This window comes from Drosophila willistoni, assembly GCF_018902025.1.
Source record: "Drosophila willistoni isolate 14030-0811.24 chromosome 2R unlocalized genomic scaffold, UCI_dwil_1.1 Seg167, whole genome shotgun sequence".
NCBI classification, from domain to species: Eukaryota; Metazoa; Arthropoda; class Insecta; order Diptera; family Drosophilidae; genus Drosophila; species Drosophila willistoni.
The window spans coordinates 13,062,748-13,081,672 of NW_025814050.1; the positions used below are offsets into that span (position 1 = coordinate 13,062,748).

Below are 18,925 nucleotides of genomic sequence, written 5' to 3' on the forward strand. Positions count from 1 at the left end.
AAAGGGTAGATAGTAAGTATTAACTCAAACTTATTGTGTACTTTATTGTATGTATTTTGAACTTGAAAAAATTAGTGATTTATTAATTTATATGTTTAAACAGAGTTAAAAGCAAAATGTCCAGATCAAATTGAATGAGATGTAGTTAAAATAAAACATTAAAGATTTTTGGCATTTTAAGCTCTCCGAAATTATGAAATTTTAAATAATTCTAAAAATCGAAATAATTTAAACCGATTTTTTTAAACCAAGAATTCACTTCAATTAATATATTAATATTAATTTATTTGCCAATATATTATATAAGATATAATATTGTTTATACTTCTATCTTATATTGGATGATTTAACAGACAAAAGAAAATAAACAAAATTCTATACTCTCTACAGAGTCCTTTACTTTCTTTAAAGTGTATTATATAGTTTAAATAAAGTTTATACTACTGTTTATAGTTAATAGTTAACAGAAGAATATTTTGTTCAGTGTATCTAGGTTTTTGCCTAACACGGGCCTCTCTTTTGGTTCTCTCTCTCTCTTTCTCTCTGGCGACCAATGGCGCACCGCATGTCTGGCATATTTAATTTATTTATTTTATGCAAATTTTGGATAATGTATCTGCGGCCGCAGGATACAATAACAAGAGAGCAACAAAAACAACAACAGGAGTCACGAGTAGCTGTAACAACATCAAGGGGTTTTGCAAGGTTCTCAACAATAACAACAACAACACCAACAACAATACCAGCAACTACACAAAAACAAAAACCCACACCACAAAAACTTAACCGAAAAAAAAAAAAAAAAATTTCTATAATGAAAGCAATTGTTGCCAAACCGCGCGGTACACAAAATTATGTTAGAGTAGAAGGGAAAACCAACAGGACGAAAGGACAACAGGACGACAGGAATATAGTTGAAGCTAAAGCAACGGCTGGATGCGGTTGCCAGCGTGATATTTAGCATTACACGCTTCATTGTCTAAAGTGGCGCCCGGGGAGGCAGTTGCTCCCTCTGCATCATGATGACCCCCACTCCATTCCGCCTCTATTCTTCTTTATCCCCATCCACCTTATTGTATTTATTCAAAAGTTAGACACCGCCGCCTGCTTGCACTAACTACTAATGTGCGGTCCTCTTCCTGTGAGTGTGTGTGTGTGGGTGGGCGTGGCATTTGAAGGCAAGTTGTATCTAGCGCCATTTGCTTTTTATTGTCAAAACTGTTGAAAAGTTTCACCATAATTTTCGTACACTTCCTCTTGGGTTTTATTATTTTTTTTTGAACTAGACATTGCATAGTAAAAAACTAAGGAGTGCAAACAAAAGAAACTAAAACTTGTTTACTGATCAACTTTGACATACCCTAAAACATATGAGTTTTGATTTGTTATCAAATATGAGGCAAACTAAATTGATTTTCATTACTTTTTTTAGGATAAGTTTGTTGTGATATTAAAACTTTGCATATATTTTGTGCATTTAATTCTCAAAATTTAATTTGGACTTTAATTCTTCGACTGTAGAATGATAATTGTGAAATAGTGTAATCAATTATTATTATTTTAAAGACACAATACACACATATGTAGGTACTTAGAAAAAATTCATCAATAAAAACAAAGCATAAAATAATTATAAGAAACATCGTTTCTAAATTCTTATACTTCTTTGACTTATATGAAATATTTTCTATAAATTCTAGTAACTTATTGTAAAATCTTATTTATAAGATAAAAAGATTAGATATTTTACTTGTCAAATAAATTAAAATTTGATTTAGTGGACTTATTTGAATGATGAAATTATTTAATTAGATATATTTGTAAGGTCCATACTTTGCGATACAGGTCAATAACTAAACTATTTAATTGGAATTCAAGAGTTTGTTAGGATTTGTGAAAAAATAAAAAATTCGAAAATAAAATTCTAATTTTAATGAGTCAATTTATTTGTTTTTCAACAGTTTATCACATCAATTGACAATAGTTATAAAAGAATGCATTTATTACTAATAATTTCTTTTTAAGGACTTTTAATTAGGAATTAGTAGAATTTAATATAATTTTATATACAAATTTAATTTTTACCTAATGGCTTTTCCTATAAAAACCAATTCAGTATAAGCTATACCATTATCCATCAGCTTACCGCGAAACTCTTCAATGGAATCTGCCAAAAGTATTTGGCACTGTCTATGAACACACATTTCCCGCAGGGAGTAGTTGAGGAAATTTTTACTAATTAAAATGATGATTTCCGCTGTTGGTCCTTGGGCGGGGACCAATGTTACACAGGATTACTACTGCACAAAATGAAAAAAAAAAGAAAATTAAATATATCTACATACATTATATGTACCTGCAGCTCATAAATAAGTTGCCTCCCATTTCGCCTTTCATCCATATGAGCTGAGCTCATAAATTAGCATTAAAAATGCTTGGGGCGTGGATTTTTGTAAATTTTTTTGCTTTCCGGCTGCACCTCATATCCGGTTCTCTCTGGTTTTCCGGAACTTTCGATTTTTATTCTTCTTTGTTGCTATTTTTTCCTTTTTTTTGGCAACTCTCACGTGCAGCTAATAAATTTACTCAAGGGGCATTTAAAAGGATTACGGATCATCGAAGAAAATGCCTGTCAGAGGGAAAAGTGATTAAGTCTGACCACGACGAGGGCCAAAGGACCAAAAACATTTTTATTTTTCGTTCGTCTGTATATTCAATGGATTTTCATTCGCTCTTTGTGCAATTGTATGTGAAACCCTTTATTTTTTATGTATTTTCTTTTTCTCTTCGTTTTTCTTTTTTATTTTGGGGTCTCGAACTGTCGCTTGCAGTCCATTTACCTGCACAATTGAATGATTTTCTAAGCCCCAAATGTTTTGTTGGGCCAAATGGCGAATACTTTAGTCTGCCATCAAGATATGGACTAAGGTTTTTACGATTTGCAATGCTAAAGAGCTTTACTTCTGCGTCGATTGAATGATGAAATGGCAGTTGAAAATCGAAATGGGGTTTAAATATTATAAGAATAAATGTATTTGTTTGCTTTATTGGCTAACGAAAAGAACATAAAACTTTTGAATTCAAAATGTGTTCTTTAAAAATGGGAAATATATTTTGGTGAAGAAACTTGGCCCAGGAATAATAATCCTGTGGAATTTCAATCATTGATAGGATCAGTGTTGATTGATTTAAAGTATTTATTATTGTCTATGGCTAATGCAGACCATTTAACACAGTTTCTTGTACTTTGACACTTTAGACATTTAATATGAATTCATGAATTTCTTGAAGTTTTCAATTATTCTACCCAGAAACAATTAACATCTAGATTTTAGAATAATCGTTAACAAATAATTATTGCCCTTTAAGTTCATGTCTTGAAGTATTTACTACGAAAATAATAAAGTATTAAAAATTCTTTCTAGTAACGTACTGAGATGTCTGAAAATTATGTTTAGACAGAGAAAAATCAGAAAACCAATGTCCAAAAAATTTTCTAAATTATCATGCCGAATGCATGATAAAGCATTTTAATAAATGTTTTAAAATTTTCTTATATGTTTCATAAATAAATTATTTTAAGGTTTTCTCAATCACTCTTAACTTACATTAGAAAATAAAAATGCTTCTTACATTTGTTAAATTCAAATAGTCAAAAATTATAATAATATTTTCTCAGTATAAAAAACAGTAAGAAATCAATTAAATTCATTTTTTTTAATTTTTATAACTTTGTAAAAGAATAATATAATACAAGTCTAGAAAATTATGTTTTATATAACATGACATAAAGCTAATTAATTCGACTCTTTATATGCTAAATCAATTCATTGTACACTTAAAAGGTGACACAACTAAATTAATAATTGTTTGATGAAAAATGAGCCACTTTGATGAAGACGAATCCTCCATATAGAATGGCACAGCTAACCATTTTTGCCAGTGTCCTTCAAAACTATAGCTCATAATTTAGATTTACAAATAAAGAAAGAAAGAAAGAAATGAGAGATGAAAAAATGAAAGAGTTTTTGAGCATTCTTTATCGCCGGAAAGCATAAATATTCACTAACTGAAGACACATTAGTTAGCCAGGCAACAGGACAAAGACCAAATATTACAATTTTCGTGACCATTTTTTTTTGTTTTCTCGTTTTGTGTTCCTGCTGCTATTCTCCCACGCATTCTGTGTGGTTACTGGTTACTTGGCAAGGCAATTTGCTGCTTTACAATAAGTGCCAGGGACATAAAAATAATAATTATGCTTGTACCTTTTATGATTATGGTGTGAAAACAGCAATTGTTGTTGTCCAGACAGCGCAAAACGGACGGTAGGACAAAAACACATCCTCGTTCTTTTCGTGGCAGGATTCTGCGATATTTACGAGCCATGTAGGCGAACAAATTATTAAAACAACAACGCAAAAAAAAAGAAATATATATATAACACAAACGAGCGAACCAAGAACAACTCAATGTTAATGGCCAAGTGGTGTGAGATTTGGTTTCGAGTGTTGGTGGTTGAATGGGCGTGGCTTGGCTGGATTTTACTACAGCACCTTGGCCTTAACATTAAGCTTTCAACACAATAAACAAAAAGTAATTTTCACAAATTTGCCAACTTGTAAGCCAGGACCAGAATTGTGGGCAAAAATACACAGCAAGCACCATTGGAATTTATGTGGCGTGCAGTTTCCCATACATACTTACTATGTTGAGAGATGTCTGAGGGTCTGAGAGTGGACGCAGGTGTTTCCTCCAGCCTGCCTCCATTCAATTCATAGAAGAGAGAGAGAGAGAGACAGAGAGAAGAGGCTAGGTCCTTGTGGCATTTCTTAACGCCGGATATATACGAACTTTTCGTTGTTAAAAGGAAACTGTCGCGACGCCATTTATTATACCATGTCTGAGGCGATGTCCGTTGTCTTTTAGGTTTAGGTTATCACTACACTTTCTCCTCACCAGCTCTTTATTGGTAGGGGGATGGGAGGGGGATACGGCTAATGTGTCTGTGAGCGAGTATCGGTATGTCTGTCTGTGTGAAGTGTTTCGAATTTGCAACATGTGAGCCCCTGCTTAGCATTAGATTGCCACCCCAAAGTTAAAGGGCCATTCACTTAGCTAATACTTAAATCCAAAAAAAATATTGGCAGACAAAAAGATTTTAAAAGCATTGCAAATTTTACTAAAAATATCTAACAATTTTTGGTTATTTATGCTCTAATTGATTTATTCTCTTATCTTATTTAAAAATTATGAAATTTCTTTTTTATTGGAGGTGAAAAATAAAAACAAATATGTAGATTAAGGAATCTGTTCTGAATCGATGTATAATTTTAATGATTTCTAAGCCAATTATCCAAGTTAGTAATCAAATTATCTTGCAGGTTTTTATTGTTTTGATTGATTCATTACTTCAGGAAATTATCAAACTTTGATAGTCCTACTGAGAGAATCATTTTGAATGTATGATTTAAAAGGACTTCCTGGAAAAAAATGAATAAGGAAGATGGAGGTTTCTGTGCTCTTCAAAAAGTTTGGTTGGTCAACCAACGACTAAATATACGAAACAAAAATTTTAAATATAAAAAATAGATATTTTGTTATATTTTTAATCATAGATGTAGTTAAAGACTGAGTCTTAAGTCATTGTTAACAATTTCGAAATTAGTCCAATGTGACAACTTCAAATTCCTAAATGTAAAAGCATTTTACTTAAAGCCTGACAGACCTAGTTTAGTTGCAGATAAATTCTTTTACTTTCATCCCTTTATCTCACATATTATTTTTCTTTTTTGGACTAATTCAATCAGCTGTGGCAAATTAAACTTACATTTTTCTAGTCTTCTTTTGCCCTTATGGTACGTGAAAAAAAAGGCGTCGAGGCATTTGTAATAAAAGGAAACGAAGAAATTTCTTATCAGTTCACCCTTGTTGGCCCAGGGTCAAAGTTCAATCCCCAAGCCATGCTTAGCATATGCACATAAATCACAAGGCCGCAACCAGAAAAGGGGTGGCCTGGATGGTCAGGATATGGGAGTTTTTGGACACTGGCAGGACAATAAAATTGCTAAACGCTACAATGACAATTCAAGCATGTAAATGAAAGCAGACATACTACGGAAAATGGAGGGGAGAAAAGCAGCCAACAAGAAAACCATTGAGAGAAGGAAACACATAGAACACAAACAAAAAAAAAAGAAAAAAAGGACTAAAAGAAGCAAGACAAATCGTATCCTTGAAGCAGAGTCTCCCGAAGTAGAGACGTAGTAGAGTGAAGTGGAGGCCGCGCAAATGAAATTAAAGGCGAGCAAACAAGTTACGGTCAGACAATCAGCACTAGCCAATGGTCCAAGCTGAGGGACTCATTTCTGGTCGATCCTGGCCCTGTCTGGTCGCTGCATTGTGCGTTTCTACTGCCTTTCTTGTGTGTCTCCCGCTGTCGCTTTGGACTTAATCAATTTTGGCTGGGGAACGCCTTTACTTTGTCCCTTTTTTTGGTTTTTTGGGGAGTTTAGTGCAAGAATCTGCCTTTTGGGTGCCTTTTCCGCCTCTACTGTGCATCATGCTGAGATTGATTCGTGCTGGTTCTGATGTCGTCCTCTTTGTCCTTGTTTGCCCTTTGATTAAATTAAATTTCATGGTACATATGGGTCCTTTCGTTTGCTTTGTTTGGCCTGCTTTTTTTTTTTTTTGTATTTTGCTGTGGTTGGGCTTAAAAAGAAAAAGTGTAGAAAAATTGCGCGTAATTTCCCTGTAAATCCTTCGTGTAATTTGTTTGTCAACAAATTGAGATTGGTCTTTGGGCCATTCAGTGTGTAAATGTTGGACATTTAACATTGGGTTTTGCTTCTTTTTTTGTTTTTTTTTTTGGGGTGACATTGTCTAATGAGTTAATTAGATAGGTTATACGGGTAGGTGAAGATGTATTCAGCATCCATCAGCATGAGCATCTATTATCCTTGGTGCCGGCTAGCTGGGTCAGTGTACTTAATGATTGGGTCAATGGAGATGGATAATAAAGGAAAGCAAAAACCTCTCATTTGTGATGGCAAAGATAAAGATATGGTAAATGGTGCGCTTAAAAACAATTTGCTATGGAATAAAAGTAAACAGAAGGGGACGTTTATGTCTCATGAAGGATAAGGGCAATTATCTTATCTAAGATGACCTAAAAATAAAACTGAAGTTTCTAAAAATCCAATCGTTTTTGAATATTTACAAAGATAGTTAGATGGAATGGAATCATTTGACTTTGACTTTTTTTATCATTTATACAGCTCTCTATTTTTAACTAAGAAAAGTTGGGGTCTAATTTCATTTCATCGAAAGCAGTCAGAAACTTGTTTAATTATTTAACTAATGTAGAAAATTTTAGGTCAGAACTCAAATTAGAATCTTTTTTCTATATTAATTGACTTCATTATTAATTCTAACTGATAGTCAAATGCATAAATTGGTTGATTAAAATATACAAAATAAAGAAATAAATTAGTTTCAACAAATACTTCACAAAGTAGATAACAATCAGAAATATAGAAATTGTAAGTGTTACAGAAAAATATTTTTAATTTTCCATAACTTCCATAACGATTCAAAAAAAGCTATATTCCGGATTTGCTTTGCAATTATATAATAAATTTTATCGGCAAAGCCCTTTATATAAGTATTTTCTTTCTATATACCTATGTATGTATGTGGGACGCAAATATGATCCGACTTTCTTTCTCTAAATTCGTGAGCCTTTTACTCAATATTCCATACAGTTTTATTAAACACAATTTGTTATACATTTATTTTTTAACTATTACATTAGTATACGATTACAGCTACGAAGAACACGTTCGTCACGACTCGACGCCAAAAAACTCTCTCACTTATATATCATCGATAACACCTCTGAACTAGTTCAATACTATTCGAACTATTCCCACATATATATAATTTTAGTAATATAATAATATACTTTCCCCTTTACTTAAGCTAAACACCAAGAATTTGTTCATCTAATTGAAATAAGAATCCATAAAGGGTTTCATGGACATAGAAGTAGAAGATGCGTTTCAGTTTAATTGAAAAATTTCATGAGCCGAAAGTCACGTTTATCAATGTTGTAAGCAGCTTAATGGAATCGACCGCAAGTCCTAATGCGATAATTCTTCAAAACTGTCTCCCCGACACACTTAGTACCCATTAATGTTTAATGTTCGCCAGGCAAATGGTTGTGGGTTTTTGGGATGGGTCTGCGTCTGGTTCTGGTCTTGGTTCTGGACTGTGGCCGTGCTCGTTGTTCTTTGGTGGTTCGATGGGCCAGAATAAACCGCAATAATTTGTATGGCAACATTTATTTTAGTTTTGTGCTTAGACAACTAGCCACAAAAGAGAGCTGAAGTGGAAGACAACTGTGGCAACTTGAAGGCCTGTCAATGGCACAAGGACATGCCAAAAACAAAGATAAGGAGACCAACAGAAAAAAATTCACACACACACACAATGAGAATAAACAAAGTAAAATTGAAATGAATGTATAGGGCCAAAAGTTTTCAGAAACGAGGATAAGGAAGTGCAGTATACTCACACACATACACACACACACACAGACAAATGACAAAACCAATAACATAATCCTTTTTGCCTTTGGTTCACATCTATGTATATGTGTCTGTGCGTTTTCTTCGTCCTTTGCATGCTAGACCGAAAAACTTTTGCGGTTCAATTTGAAAAGGAACTACTGGACGGCAGACAAATAAAATTTTAATTAAACTAATGAAAATATACAGGCAAAAGGACATAACTTTCGGTTTAATACAGGCCACAAAGGAAACAGAAGCAGCAGTCGTGGTGGCAGCGGCATGTGTAAGGATCAGGAAATGTTTTTGGCTTCAATTGTTTTCCCTTAATTCAGATGATTTTTCCGTTTTGCCGAATGTTTTTCTTTTTGTTTTTTGTTTTTTTTTTGGAGAGCGGAACATTAAAAATTAACTGGCGGAATAATCGAAACTGTTAAAACGTTAATTTAACACTTAAACAAGCTAAACCACAGGACAACTCGCAATGGTAAAGTGTGTAACGGGAACTGTCAGTGCGCTTTATCGTGTATGTGTGTGTGTCTGGCATTCCAATTGGCAGCTTTCTCTGTGTGTCACATTTAATGCAAGAACGGAATTCCATTAAACGACAACCGCAGCGCTGCTGACGTCGCTGCCACAAAACCAAACCAAACTGTATCCACCCGCAGCAGCACCGCGACAGCACTCATCCACCCACTAACCCCACACCCATCCAACCACCTCAGCACCCTGGCACCCACAAAAGAGGAAACGCATTTGTGGTGCCAAATAAACACGAGCATATAGACAACTGAAATATGATAGAGATGATTTCGTGTTCAAGAATAACTATTCTATATATAGATAAATATATTTATGTGTAGGTACATACATGCATACATATGCAGTTTTAATATGAAGAGATTTGCATATTTTTCCATATAAATTTTAGGTACCTTTGTAAGATTTCCAAAAAAATGTTTTCTATATATTGCTTACACAGAACTTTTCTTAATTCTAGGTACATTTTGTCTTACTGAACGACAAACAAAAGGTCATCTTAGGGTTTGAATAAAATTTATAGTTTGAATTCCCAACTACTTTTAGATTTGATTGTATGGTATATAACACTGTATTCTTTAGCAAAGTCTGCTGATGATAGAACTTAAAATCAACTTACTTTTTGTGCTCCCTATAATAAAAAATCTTATACATTAGTAAGGTTTATTGACCTCAAGTAGGCTAAGTCCAGTTTTGGTTAAAAACTTAACAAAATATGTGTAAATTTGTGAAAATGAATGTATCTTAATTATTAGAATGAATATAATAAGGGTATAAATAAACATTATCACATGAAAAATATATCAAGAAAAAGGAAAATATAAAAAAAACTGTTAGAAGTATTGAAAAGTATTATCTTAGAATTTAAGAAGACATCCAAGTAACATCAAATAAAGAGAACAGGAATAACTAAGCAAATTCAAGTTTTGAACATAGTCAAATGGTATATTAGACATAAACGTACTCAGCAGGAATGGATACATTGTACAATTTTCTGCCATTTCGACTAAATTTTTTCTAATTTACTATGTTTGACTGTTCTTCTTTCTTTAAAACTGTTCTATTATGTTTTAAACTTTTTGAAAGATGGTATTCGAAAAAATCAAATAACTGCCGAAGATGGGTCAAATAATTTAAATGCTAATAATATTACCAAAAACAGATAATTACTTAGTCAGAAAATAAACTTTGCGTTGGAAATATAATGAAATAGTGTCCAAAATATTGTTGATTATTAAAAAGTTGGTTAAGGAAAAATGTAAGTGCATTGAATCCCATATTTGTCGTGTCACGCTGTCAGCTCTAGAGGCTGGTCTCACTTGCTCACACCATCACTTGACTGCAGTGTGATCCCCGAAACATTTCTCTCATTTCAACCAACCTCATTCCGCCGCCCGGAACACGCAGCATATTGCAGATGTTTAAACACAAAGCCGTCTCTCGTCTAAGGGTTGTGGAAAGGTAGGGGGAGTTAAAGAATCACAACGACTTCCACGGCCACACCACCCAAAAACTCAAATACATACATGTGGCTTACACATGTATATATGTATGAATGTAGGTAAGTATGTGTGTGTGCGTTTGTGTGTGTAGAGTGGGCGCACATAAATTGCAATCGGAATATCAAATTGGCAGTTTGGAGCAGGAGCTGGAAACAGGAGCAGCAAGGAGCAAGGACCAGAAATCGCAGGACATACAACGCGAGCGCCCTTCTGCTTTCTACCTCCTCCTGTACGTTGTGATTTTATCAATTCAATAAAAACCAAATAAAATCAGTACAAATGCAAATACCATTAATGTATTGGGTTTAACTTTGTTTTGTTTTGTTGTATGTATATTGTTTCCCTTTTACGATGGCCATGTGCGATGGGGCCATAGGATGAAGGACAAGCGCGGACTGGTCGACAGTCGACTATGAAATATTTTCATATTTATTTATTATTGTTTTCGTTTTTTATGTATATTATTCACGCTCTTATGCGTTTTTATAGTTGACTGGGGACGAAAATATGCGAATTGAGGGTAGGAATAAATTTTAAACATTTTATTGGTCAACAGAAAAGGAAAAAAGGGAAATTTTAATCATTATTTTTTGGTTTAGGTTTCACGGTGTAGCGAAAATAAATTATAATTTTCCATATTACACAAGGATATCGAGGTTAAGAGTTTTATAGTTAATTCACATATTCATAGTAAGCCTTTTGCTTTTAATTCATGGTCTTAAAAGGTATTTAAGTTCCCGTTTATATTTATTAGTCTCATATTTTGTTAAAATACAAAAATTTATAAATGTTTATGGACTAAGTCTAAGAAAAAGTATCAATTCTATATAGTCTGTGCTTCTGTCATAACTAAAATTTCTTTTCTTTTTAGGCTAAGAGCAGAAGAGATTGATTTCTTCCTCTTTGTTAAACATGAATATAAATTAATATAAATAAAGAGGATTAACTAAAATAATTGATTACTTTCCCCTTCTCCATTTATGTTGTCAGCTGTTTTGTTAGTTAATCTCTACCCCCCAACTCACAAGGATTTGCTTATCCTATTAAATACTAATCTAGCAAACTAATTTCGATTAGAAATGTTTTCTTTCATTTTCCATCTCTGTCTTTGCCGCCTGCTGTCTCTTTCTTAATGAACACTTGGCGTGTCTACATTGCTAAAAACAATAAAGAAACGAAAATATCTTCCACTGCTGTTGCTCACCTTTCAACACAAATGCCAAGAGCATATACACAATTCAATTATTATTTTATAATTAATATTTTGCACATCAAAATCGCATCAGGAGCAGGAGCAGCTGCGGAAGCTGCCACTAATTTTCCACGCAACGCCTTCTCCTTTTTCTTCTTGGGAAACTCATGGGCTTGGCTCACGCAACTCACGAAGACACAGAAGGAGAGAGAGAGAGAGAGAAGATGACAGAGAGAAAGCAGCTCGGAAAAATCCGTAGCATGTTGCGTGTGGCAGGAAAACGAGAAACAAAGGACCTCTAGCCGAATAGAGAGAGAAAAAAAGAAAAAAATAAAGATAAATTAGGCTAAAAAGAAATGTATTAGTTGAAAAATATGAACGATGGTGATGTAATTAATAAAAGCAGCTGATGAAAAACTTCTGATTGGAATAGATGACTTAAGGAAATGAAAAGAAAATCCTTCAAAGTTAAAGAAATGAAATTAAGCACTTGGTGTGATACAAGTATAATTAAACTAATGGTTGCATTAAAAATATTAAATTTTTGTTGACCAACTAATGAGCAAAAGTGCAAAGAAATCAGTTAGATATAAATCTAATAATTAAAACTACTAAAATCTGTTTTAAAATTTGTTTTTTGTTTTCAGCAATTAACAAAAGCTTTCAGTTAAAAAAAAATATATTTAATTTTTGAGCAAGTTGAACCTTCTTTTGCATAAAACATTAAATTTTTGAGTTAGTTAAGAAAAAATTGAACGTTATCTCAGATCTTAATTAACTTCATTAGTAAAAACTAAAATTGTTTAATATTTTTAAGTTCAAATTTGCAGTTGCAAGTAAAAGGGAAACGGAGAGACTTCTCTTATGGTCACTAATTCAAACATAATTAAGTAATTGATATATTTACAGATAGTATTAGTAACTAACACAAATTTGGCTACAACTTGTCTTTCTAAGGGCTTGTAAATATTTAGTATTGAAACTTGAAGAATATGAAGCAAAATTGCTTTGCATTGTTTTCATTTCAAATTTCCTCCTGTGTATTCGGTATCCACAAAATCAAATTAAAACTCAATCTTGCTTGTAATAATTATTTTTGGTAGCTAGTTTCCCCTTCCTTCTGCTCTGCATAAATGTATCTATAATGGACATGGTCATATTCAGACATTCTCCTCTTTAGCTTAGACTGGAATGTACACTGTATGTATGTTTGTTTATGTTACTCCTAGATAGATAGGTCTATCAACTTTTATGCAAATTTAAACTCAATTAAAAGCAAAATATTTACTCGATAGCCCTTAAGATTAATAAGTTTTTAAAGACTTCTCTTTTCTGTCAGTTGGGTGAATAAATTGTAAGAGAGATAGAAAAAGTCAGAGAAAGGGACAGATAGACTGAGAGTGTGGCAGAAAAAGATTAATCTCGTTAAATGCTGAGGCGTGCCTAGCCAAGTGGCAAGCCGGATCTGGTGGGAGCTGTGTAAACTTTGCGTGCTTCAAAAGTGTTGCATGCCTCATTCTTAGCCCTCTCCTGCACATCCACATACATACATATATAATTATTCCTTCCTCTAGTTGTTCTGCTCTCTTCTAGCGGCGACAACTCCCAGAAGTATACTTAATTATATTGTCGTAACTTTAAATGTCATTTTGCCATTGTCTACGACACATGAGAGTGGATCTTACACTAAGAGAAAACGAATATTTACAAGAAAGGCAATACATGCTTCTAAATGAAATAAACTTTTTGGTAGTAACTTTATTAATAGTTAAACTTCTTCCTTCAACGTCAGATTATTCTACAAAACATATTCTAAAAAAGTTATTAACAATTTAAAATTTTGAATTTGGCTCACATTTCATGTTTCTTTTATAAGTTGTAAGCTCATCGTTATAGTATAGTTATAGAAACAATTATTAAATGACTAAATTGTAGTACACAAAATTGCTAACATTCCGATATCACAGTGTATTTTGCAAGAAATAGTGCATACGATTCTCACAGTGTATTTTTGGCTAGCTGGAGACAAATCAGCTGCCCGTACGTGGTCTCTCGTTCTCTTTCTAAACAACAAACATTGAGATTCATGTGGCACAGTCATACAGTTAGCCAACGCGTGCCATACCGTCCGCCCCCCGCCACCACCCCTTATTGCCTCATCCGAATCCCTAATGTTTGATGCTGGCTATGTCTCTCTTAAGAGAGAGTGTGCGGGAGGGGTCAAGAAACTTAAAATCACAACATGCGTTTGCTTCATGATATTTGCCAGCTTCCGTTTCCGTTTCACTCCCCACTGCACCACTTATTTGGCTTTGGCCTTATGTTCCTCTTAGCTGAAAATATGCTGAGGAATATAATTCATCTGGGCAAAGATAATGTGGTTCCTCTTGCCCAGCTGCTGTAAAATATGACATTACGGACTCGTACATACATATATGATGTAGCTCTTTTCTCTGTCTCTGTCTCTCCATCTCTCTCTCTCTCTCTCTCTCTCTCTCTCTCTCTCACTCACTGTTTGTCTCTGTGAAGATACAAAACGACTTTAAATTCTCATTATTATTTCGCTCATGCAATTTTGAATTTCAACTCACAAGTTTGTAACAATGCCAATGTGGGAAAAACCAAACTGACCAGTTTTACAATTACTTATAAGTAGCTTTATAATACCAAAAGCTGATTGCTGTTGTTTTGAGAAGATGTCAGATTCGTAAAGTAGTAATAATCCATCAGTAAATTCAATTGACATGCAATTTAATGAGCGATTAAGTAAACTTACAAAATAAATTTAGAAATCATCAAGCTTATTATAAAAGTCTTACTTAAGTTTTAATAATTTGACTAAAATTTACAAGTTAACACATGTCTGTTTAAATAGTTTTATATATAAATTAAGTTATCTACTAATTACTTAAAATAAGTTCTTAATTTTTTAAAATTTTAATCTAAATCTAGATACATTAATGGGAATGAAAGGTCAACGGGACAAATTGTTTAACTTTATTTGATTTGATAGTATGACGTATACTTAAATTACACTTTAAACCAAATTGCCATAACAAGTTTTTGGTATATTACTCATCTTCGTTTTGAAAGAGTATTTAACGTTTATTTATTTAAATATAGGAACCAGTTCCAAGAAGACAACTGTATTAGCAATTCAGACATGATTGCTATCTTTAAATTCGCCAATGTGTAAAATATTGATAATAATGATTTCAGAAAGCCTATACTTGGAAATAAATTAAATTTTATTGCACTTTTCTATACTTTAACTTTAGAAATTAGCAACTAAACAACTAAATAATAAAACTTGATAATTTGTTAAGGCTAATTGAATATATGTGGATTCTAAACTTGAAATGAGAATTAGTATTTCTCAAAATATTTTCTCTTATTGTTAGATCATTTTTACTATTTTAGGTGGTAGAAAGAAACGTTTATTAAAGTTTATATATTGGGACACGGAGAGAAAAAGAAAGATTATTTTGCTTTTAATACTTTTTTGATCAATATTTATTAGAGTTATACGAGATTGGAAATAATAGATTTAAGTATACTTAAATTATGAATTTGCACATTTATAAATTGTATTGTTTCATTTTGTATATATTTAAGCCGAAGGGCCTTAGACTTTCTGCTAATTTTTATAGTAGGTTAAATATTAAATTTGTAAAACTAATGATAATAAATTAAATAAAAATCATTATATTGCAATTTTGAAAATGAATCTAGGTTATATTTCATAGGTATAAATATAAACTTATAAACTTTTGAGATAGTTGATAGATAGTTGCACTCATTAATATTAATGGACTTGGAACTTAATGGTTCCAAGGTTAATGTAGTTCTAAAAGTTTATTCTACTCTTATAATGTTTTTCTCAAACTGAAACTTGTGAAAAAGTCAAAAAGTGCCCAAAAATAAAATAAAATGAATATACATATAAAACCTCGAACTAATCAAGAATAGTTATAATCTAACACAGAGTACAGGGGAAGTTTAGAAGATAATACCCAACCAAAAAGCAAGAAGAAAAATAATAAATATGTCTAAATTAGTTAGTGTATTTATTCTGAGAACTAGTGAACTTAGCTTTAAACTTAGCTTTAAAATGCCATATCTGAGAGTGAATTTCAATTGCCCGGCATAATTGCAAAATACGTGATTAGAATGTTTGAGTGTCAAAAGCTCAGTTGAAACAAACATCGTCTTATCCAACTCACAATGAGTAAAATTTATTTAATTTCGCCTTTGCTGTTTATCAAGAAATAAAAAAGTGGTTTGTTGTGGTTGTTGTTATTGTTGTATCAGTTTGTAGTTTATCGCCAAGTTGAGCAAAGTAAGCGGCCTTTCTGGTGAGCCGGTGGAAATCTCTCTCTTGATTCAGTTGCATGTTGACAATCGGAGTGAAACGAAATGTGCACAGCGACGAAGCGGAACAATTGGTTTCAATGGATGATTGTGCTATGGTTGCTACTGGCGGTGACCTTGAAGCCGAGTTACTCCCAGCCAGAGGTGGAGGACGATAAGTCGGAACATCGTCGAGTCAAGCGTATAGTGGGTGGCAGAACTGCTAAGGCACCGCCAGTCGATGATCCCGTGGTATTTGCACGTCTCTTTAATCGCGATGCCCGTGTCGAAGGTTTTCGTAATAGCCGGACGGGAGTTTACAGTTTCTTAGGTATACATTATGCAGAGGCTCCAGTGGGGGATTTGCGTTATGCCCGTCCAGTCTATCGACGTCTTGCCGGTGACATGAATGCCACTAGGTATGGACCGCCATGTATTCAGCCCCACCCGCAGCAACCTCAACGCATTATTGGCAGTGAAGATTGTCTTCTCCTTAATGTGTATACGCCGCAAATGCCGGATGAATCAACGGGCTTGCCTGTGTTTGTTTGGATACATCCGGGTGGTTATCGTTATGGTTCTGCTGCTCAATACGATGCCACTCCAATGGCTCAGAACGGGGCCATTGTGGTGGCTCCTCAATATCGTTTGGGATCTCTGGGCATAATGGGAGATGGCACCAAGGAATTCGATGGCAATCTGGCCATGTTTGACTTGGCAGCAGCTCTGCGCTGGGTCACCGACTATATATCCTATTTCGGTGGTAATCCCAAGAACGTTCAGGCCATTGGTCACGGCTCAGGAGCGGCCAGTGCCATGTATTTATCCATGTCGAAGACAGCAAGAAGTGCTGGGAATGTACACGGCGTGGTGGCCATGTCGGGAACAGCTTTATCTCAATACGCCACGGATAAGGAGCCCGTGCAAAGTGTTCAGGAAGTGGCCAAGATCAATGGTTGTCCAGCTGGCAATGAACTGGAAATTGTCAACTGCATGAGAGAGGTGAGAAAAAAAAATGTGAATAATCCTATGAGTTTATATTTATAAATCATTGTTTAGAAATCCGCTGAAGAGATTATCAAGAATGATGATAAAGTGCAAACGGAACGTTTGTTCGGACGTGCCCTAATCAAGGGTCTTACGGGCAATGTGGGTTTCCAGCCGCATATCGAGGGAGAAGATGATGGACGTGCTTTACCCAGCTTGTTGGTGGGCGATCCCGAACAGCAGCTTCGAAGTGGCAATTACTCTGGCATCCCATTGCTAACAGGAGTAACCAAACATGAGACTGCCAATTCGGTGACTGTGGAAACTCTTGACAAAGTTTTTGGTTCAGCTGAAAAGTTTTTGGGTTCCCTCAATGATGCCCTGCACAAGTTGACAGGTTTTCTGCGCATAGATCAAGTGACTGGCGAAATATTGAAACCTGAGTTGCCTGGCCTAACAAGCCTATTGACCCCAACGCTGCAGGATGTGTGGAAAGTGCCACAAACCTTGAATGTCGATCAAGTGTTGTCCAAAGTTGTGGAGTCGACCACAGATGTGCTCTTCAATCTGCCAGCTGTTCTAACCACTCAAGTCTGGTCGCAGTTGGCTCCAGCATTTATGTATAGTTTTGAGTACAATGGCACCAAGTCCAAGGGAATAAATTTCTTACGTGGTCTACCCATAGTCTCACAAACGGCTCAAGATAAACCCGAGACTGTCGGTCATGGCGATGAATTGGGCTATATGTTTGATGCAAATGATATTTTTGGTACTCCTTTGGAAGATACACGTCTCACCAGCTCTGAAGATTTAAAAGTGCGGCAAAATCTTATCAATATGTTGGTACAATTCGCCAAGCAGGGAGAAAAGGATAGCAAATCGACAGGCGTTTCAAAACTTTTCCAGAGTGTCACGGGGAAGGCCACACCTTTTATTAAAATCGACACCAAACTGGAAACTTCCAATGATTTTCGTTTCTGCGAACTATCTGTGTTGGGTGCTTCACTTTCACCTCTAAGTTCGACAAGTTGCGAGGCCTTTGGCAATCTTCTGGGTCAATTGGGTGGAGGACTTGGCAAGACACTTGGCGGAGTTGGCAATACACTTGGATTGGGTGGCCTTGGAGGTGGCGGTGGCAACGGCGGAGGCGGCAAGAGACGTGCCGGTGGCACACTTGGCCTGGGTATTCTCTAATATGTATCTAAGTTTAATGTTTTGCGCTAGCAATAATTGTGATTGATTAAATATTTAGTCATTGAAATGAAATTTTTGTTGTATTTTCTGCTTTAACTGATATTCTCCTGTCCGTATAATCACTTCAATGGGAAAATAATTTGTCCTGTTGCATATTGAATAAAGCTGCTTTGCTTTCTATTGATTTAAGCCGTCGCCATGACCCGAAACCCAGCACCCGTCGCTCAATTAGCACAACTCTGTGTGTCGGCTCAATGCTTGCCGCACTAATCTCTCTATTGACTTTGGTCTGTCCACAAACCAGCTACTCCCTTGCCACCTCCTCCTGTACCGCCCTCTATGAAACGGCAGCCGCAACTGAAACGCGGCGATAAGCAAATTTCCGGCGCGCAAAATTTAAACAAAAGAGAGAAAATTTGCATGGCTATGGCGTGGGGGGCAAAACTTGTGGGCAGATCTTAGCCTGGCAGCAGTTTTATATACATTTTTGGATAATGTTGATGTTGGTTGGCACTGGCAACAGTCTGAGCAAACAATGAGCATAAGCTGCTGCTGCTCCTCCTCCTACTGCAGATGATGTGGGCTTGATTCTG

General features: G+C 34.8%; 1 protein-coding gene across 1 annotated transcript; it reads left to right on the forward strand.

Annotated features, from left to right (window-relative positions):
* Positions 1–16,198: 16,198 nt before the first annotated feature.
* On the forward strand, positions 16,199–18,404 carry LOC6642328 (carboxylesterase 5A). The gene is made up of 2 exons (XM_002064880.4): positions 16,199–17,153; positions 17,211–18,404. The coding sequence occupies exons 1-2, from the start codon at positions 16,218–16,220 to the stop codon at positions 18,330–18,332; spliced, it is 2,058 nt and encodes a 685-aa protein (XP_002064916.1). The 5' UTR covers positions 16,199–16,217; the 3' UTR covers positions 18,333–18,404.
* Positions 18,405–18,925: the final 521 nt, after the last annotated feature.

What these genes read in the sequence shown, in the direction of transcription:
- LOC6642328 (XM_002064880.4), top strand. Translation starts at nt 16,218, where the DNA reads ATGTGCACAGCGACGAAGCGGAACAATTGGTTTCAATGGATGATTGTG. An exon ending in TTGTCAACTGCATGAGAGAG is followed by an intron (nt 17,154 to 17,210) that starts GTGAGAAAAAAA and finishes ATCATTGTTTAG; the next exon opens with AAATCCGCTGAAGAGATTAT.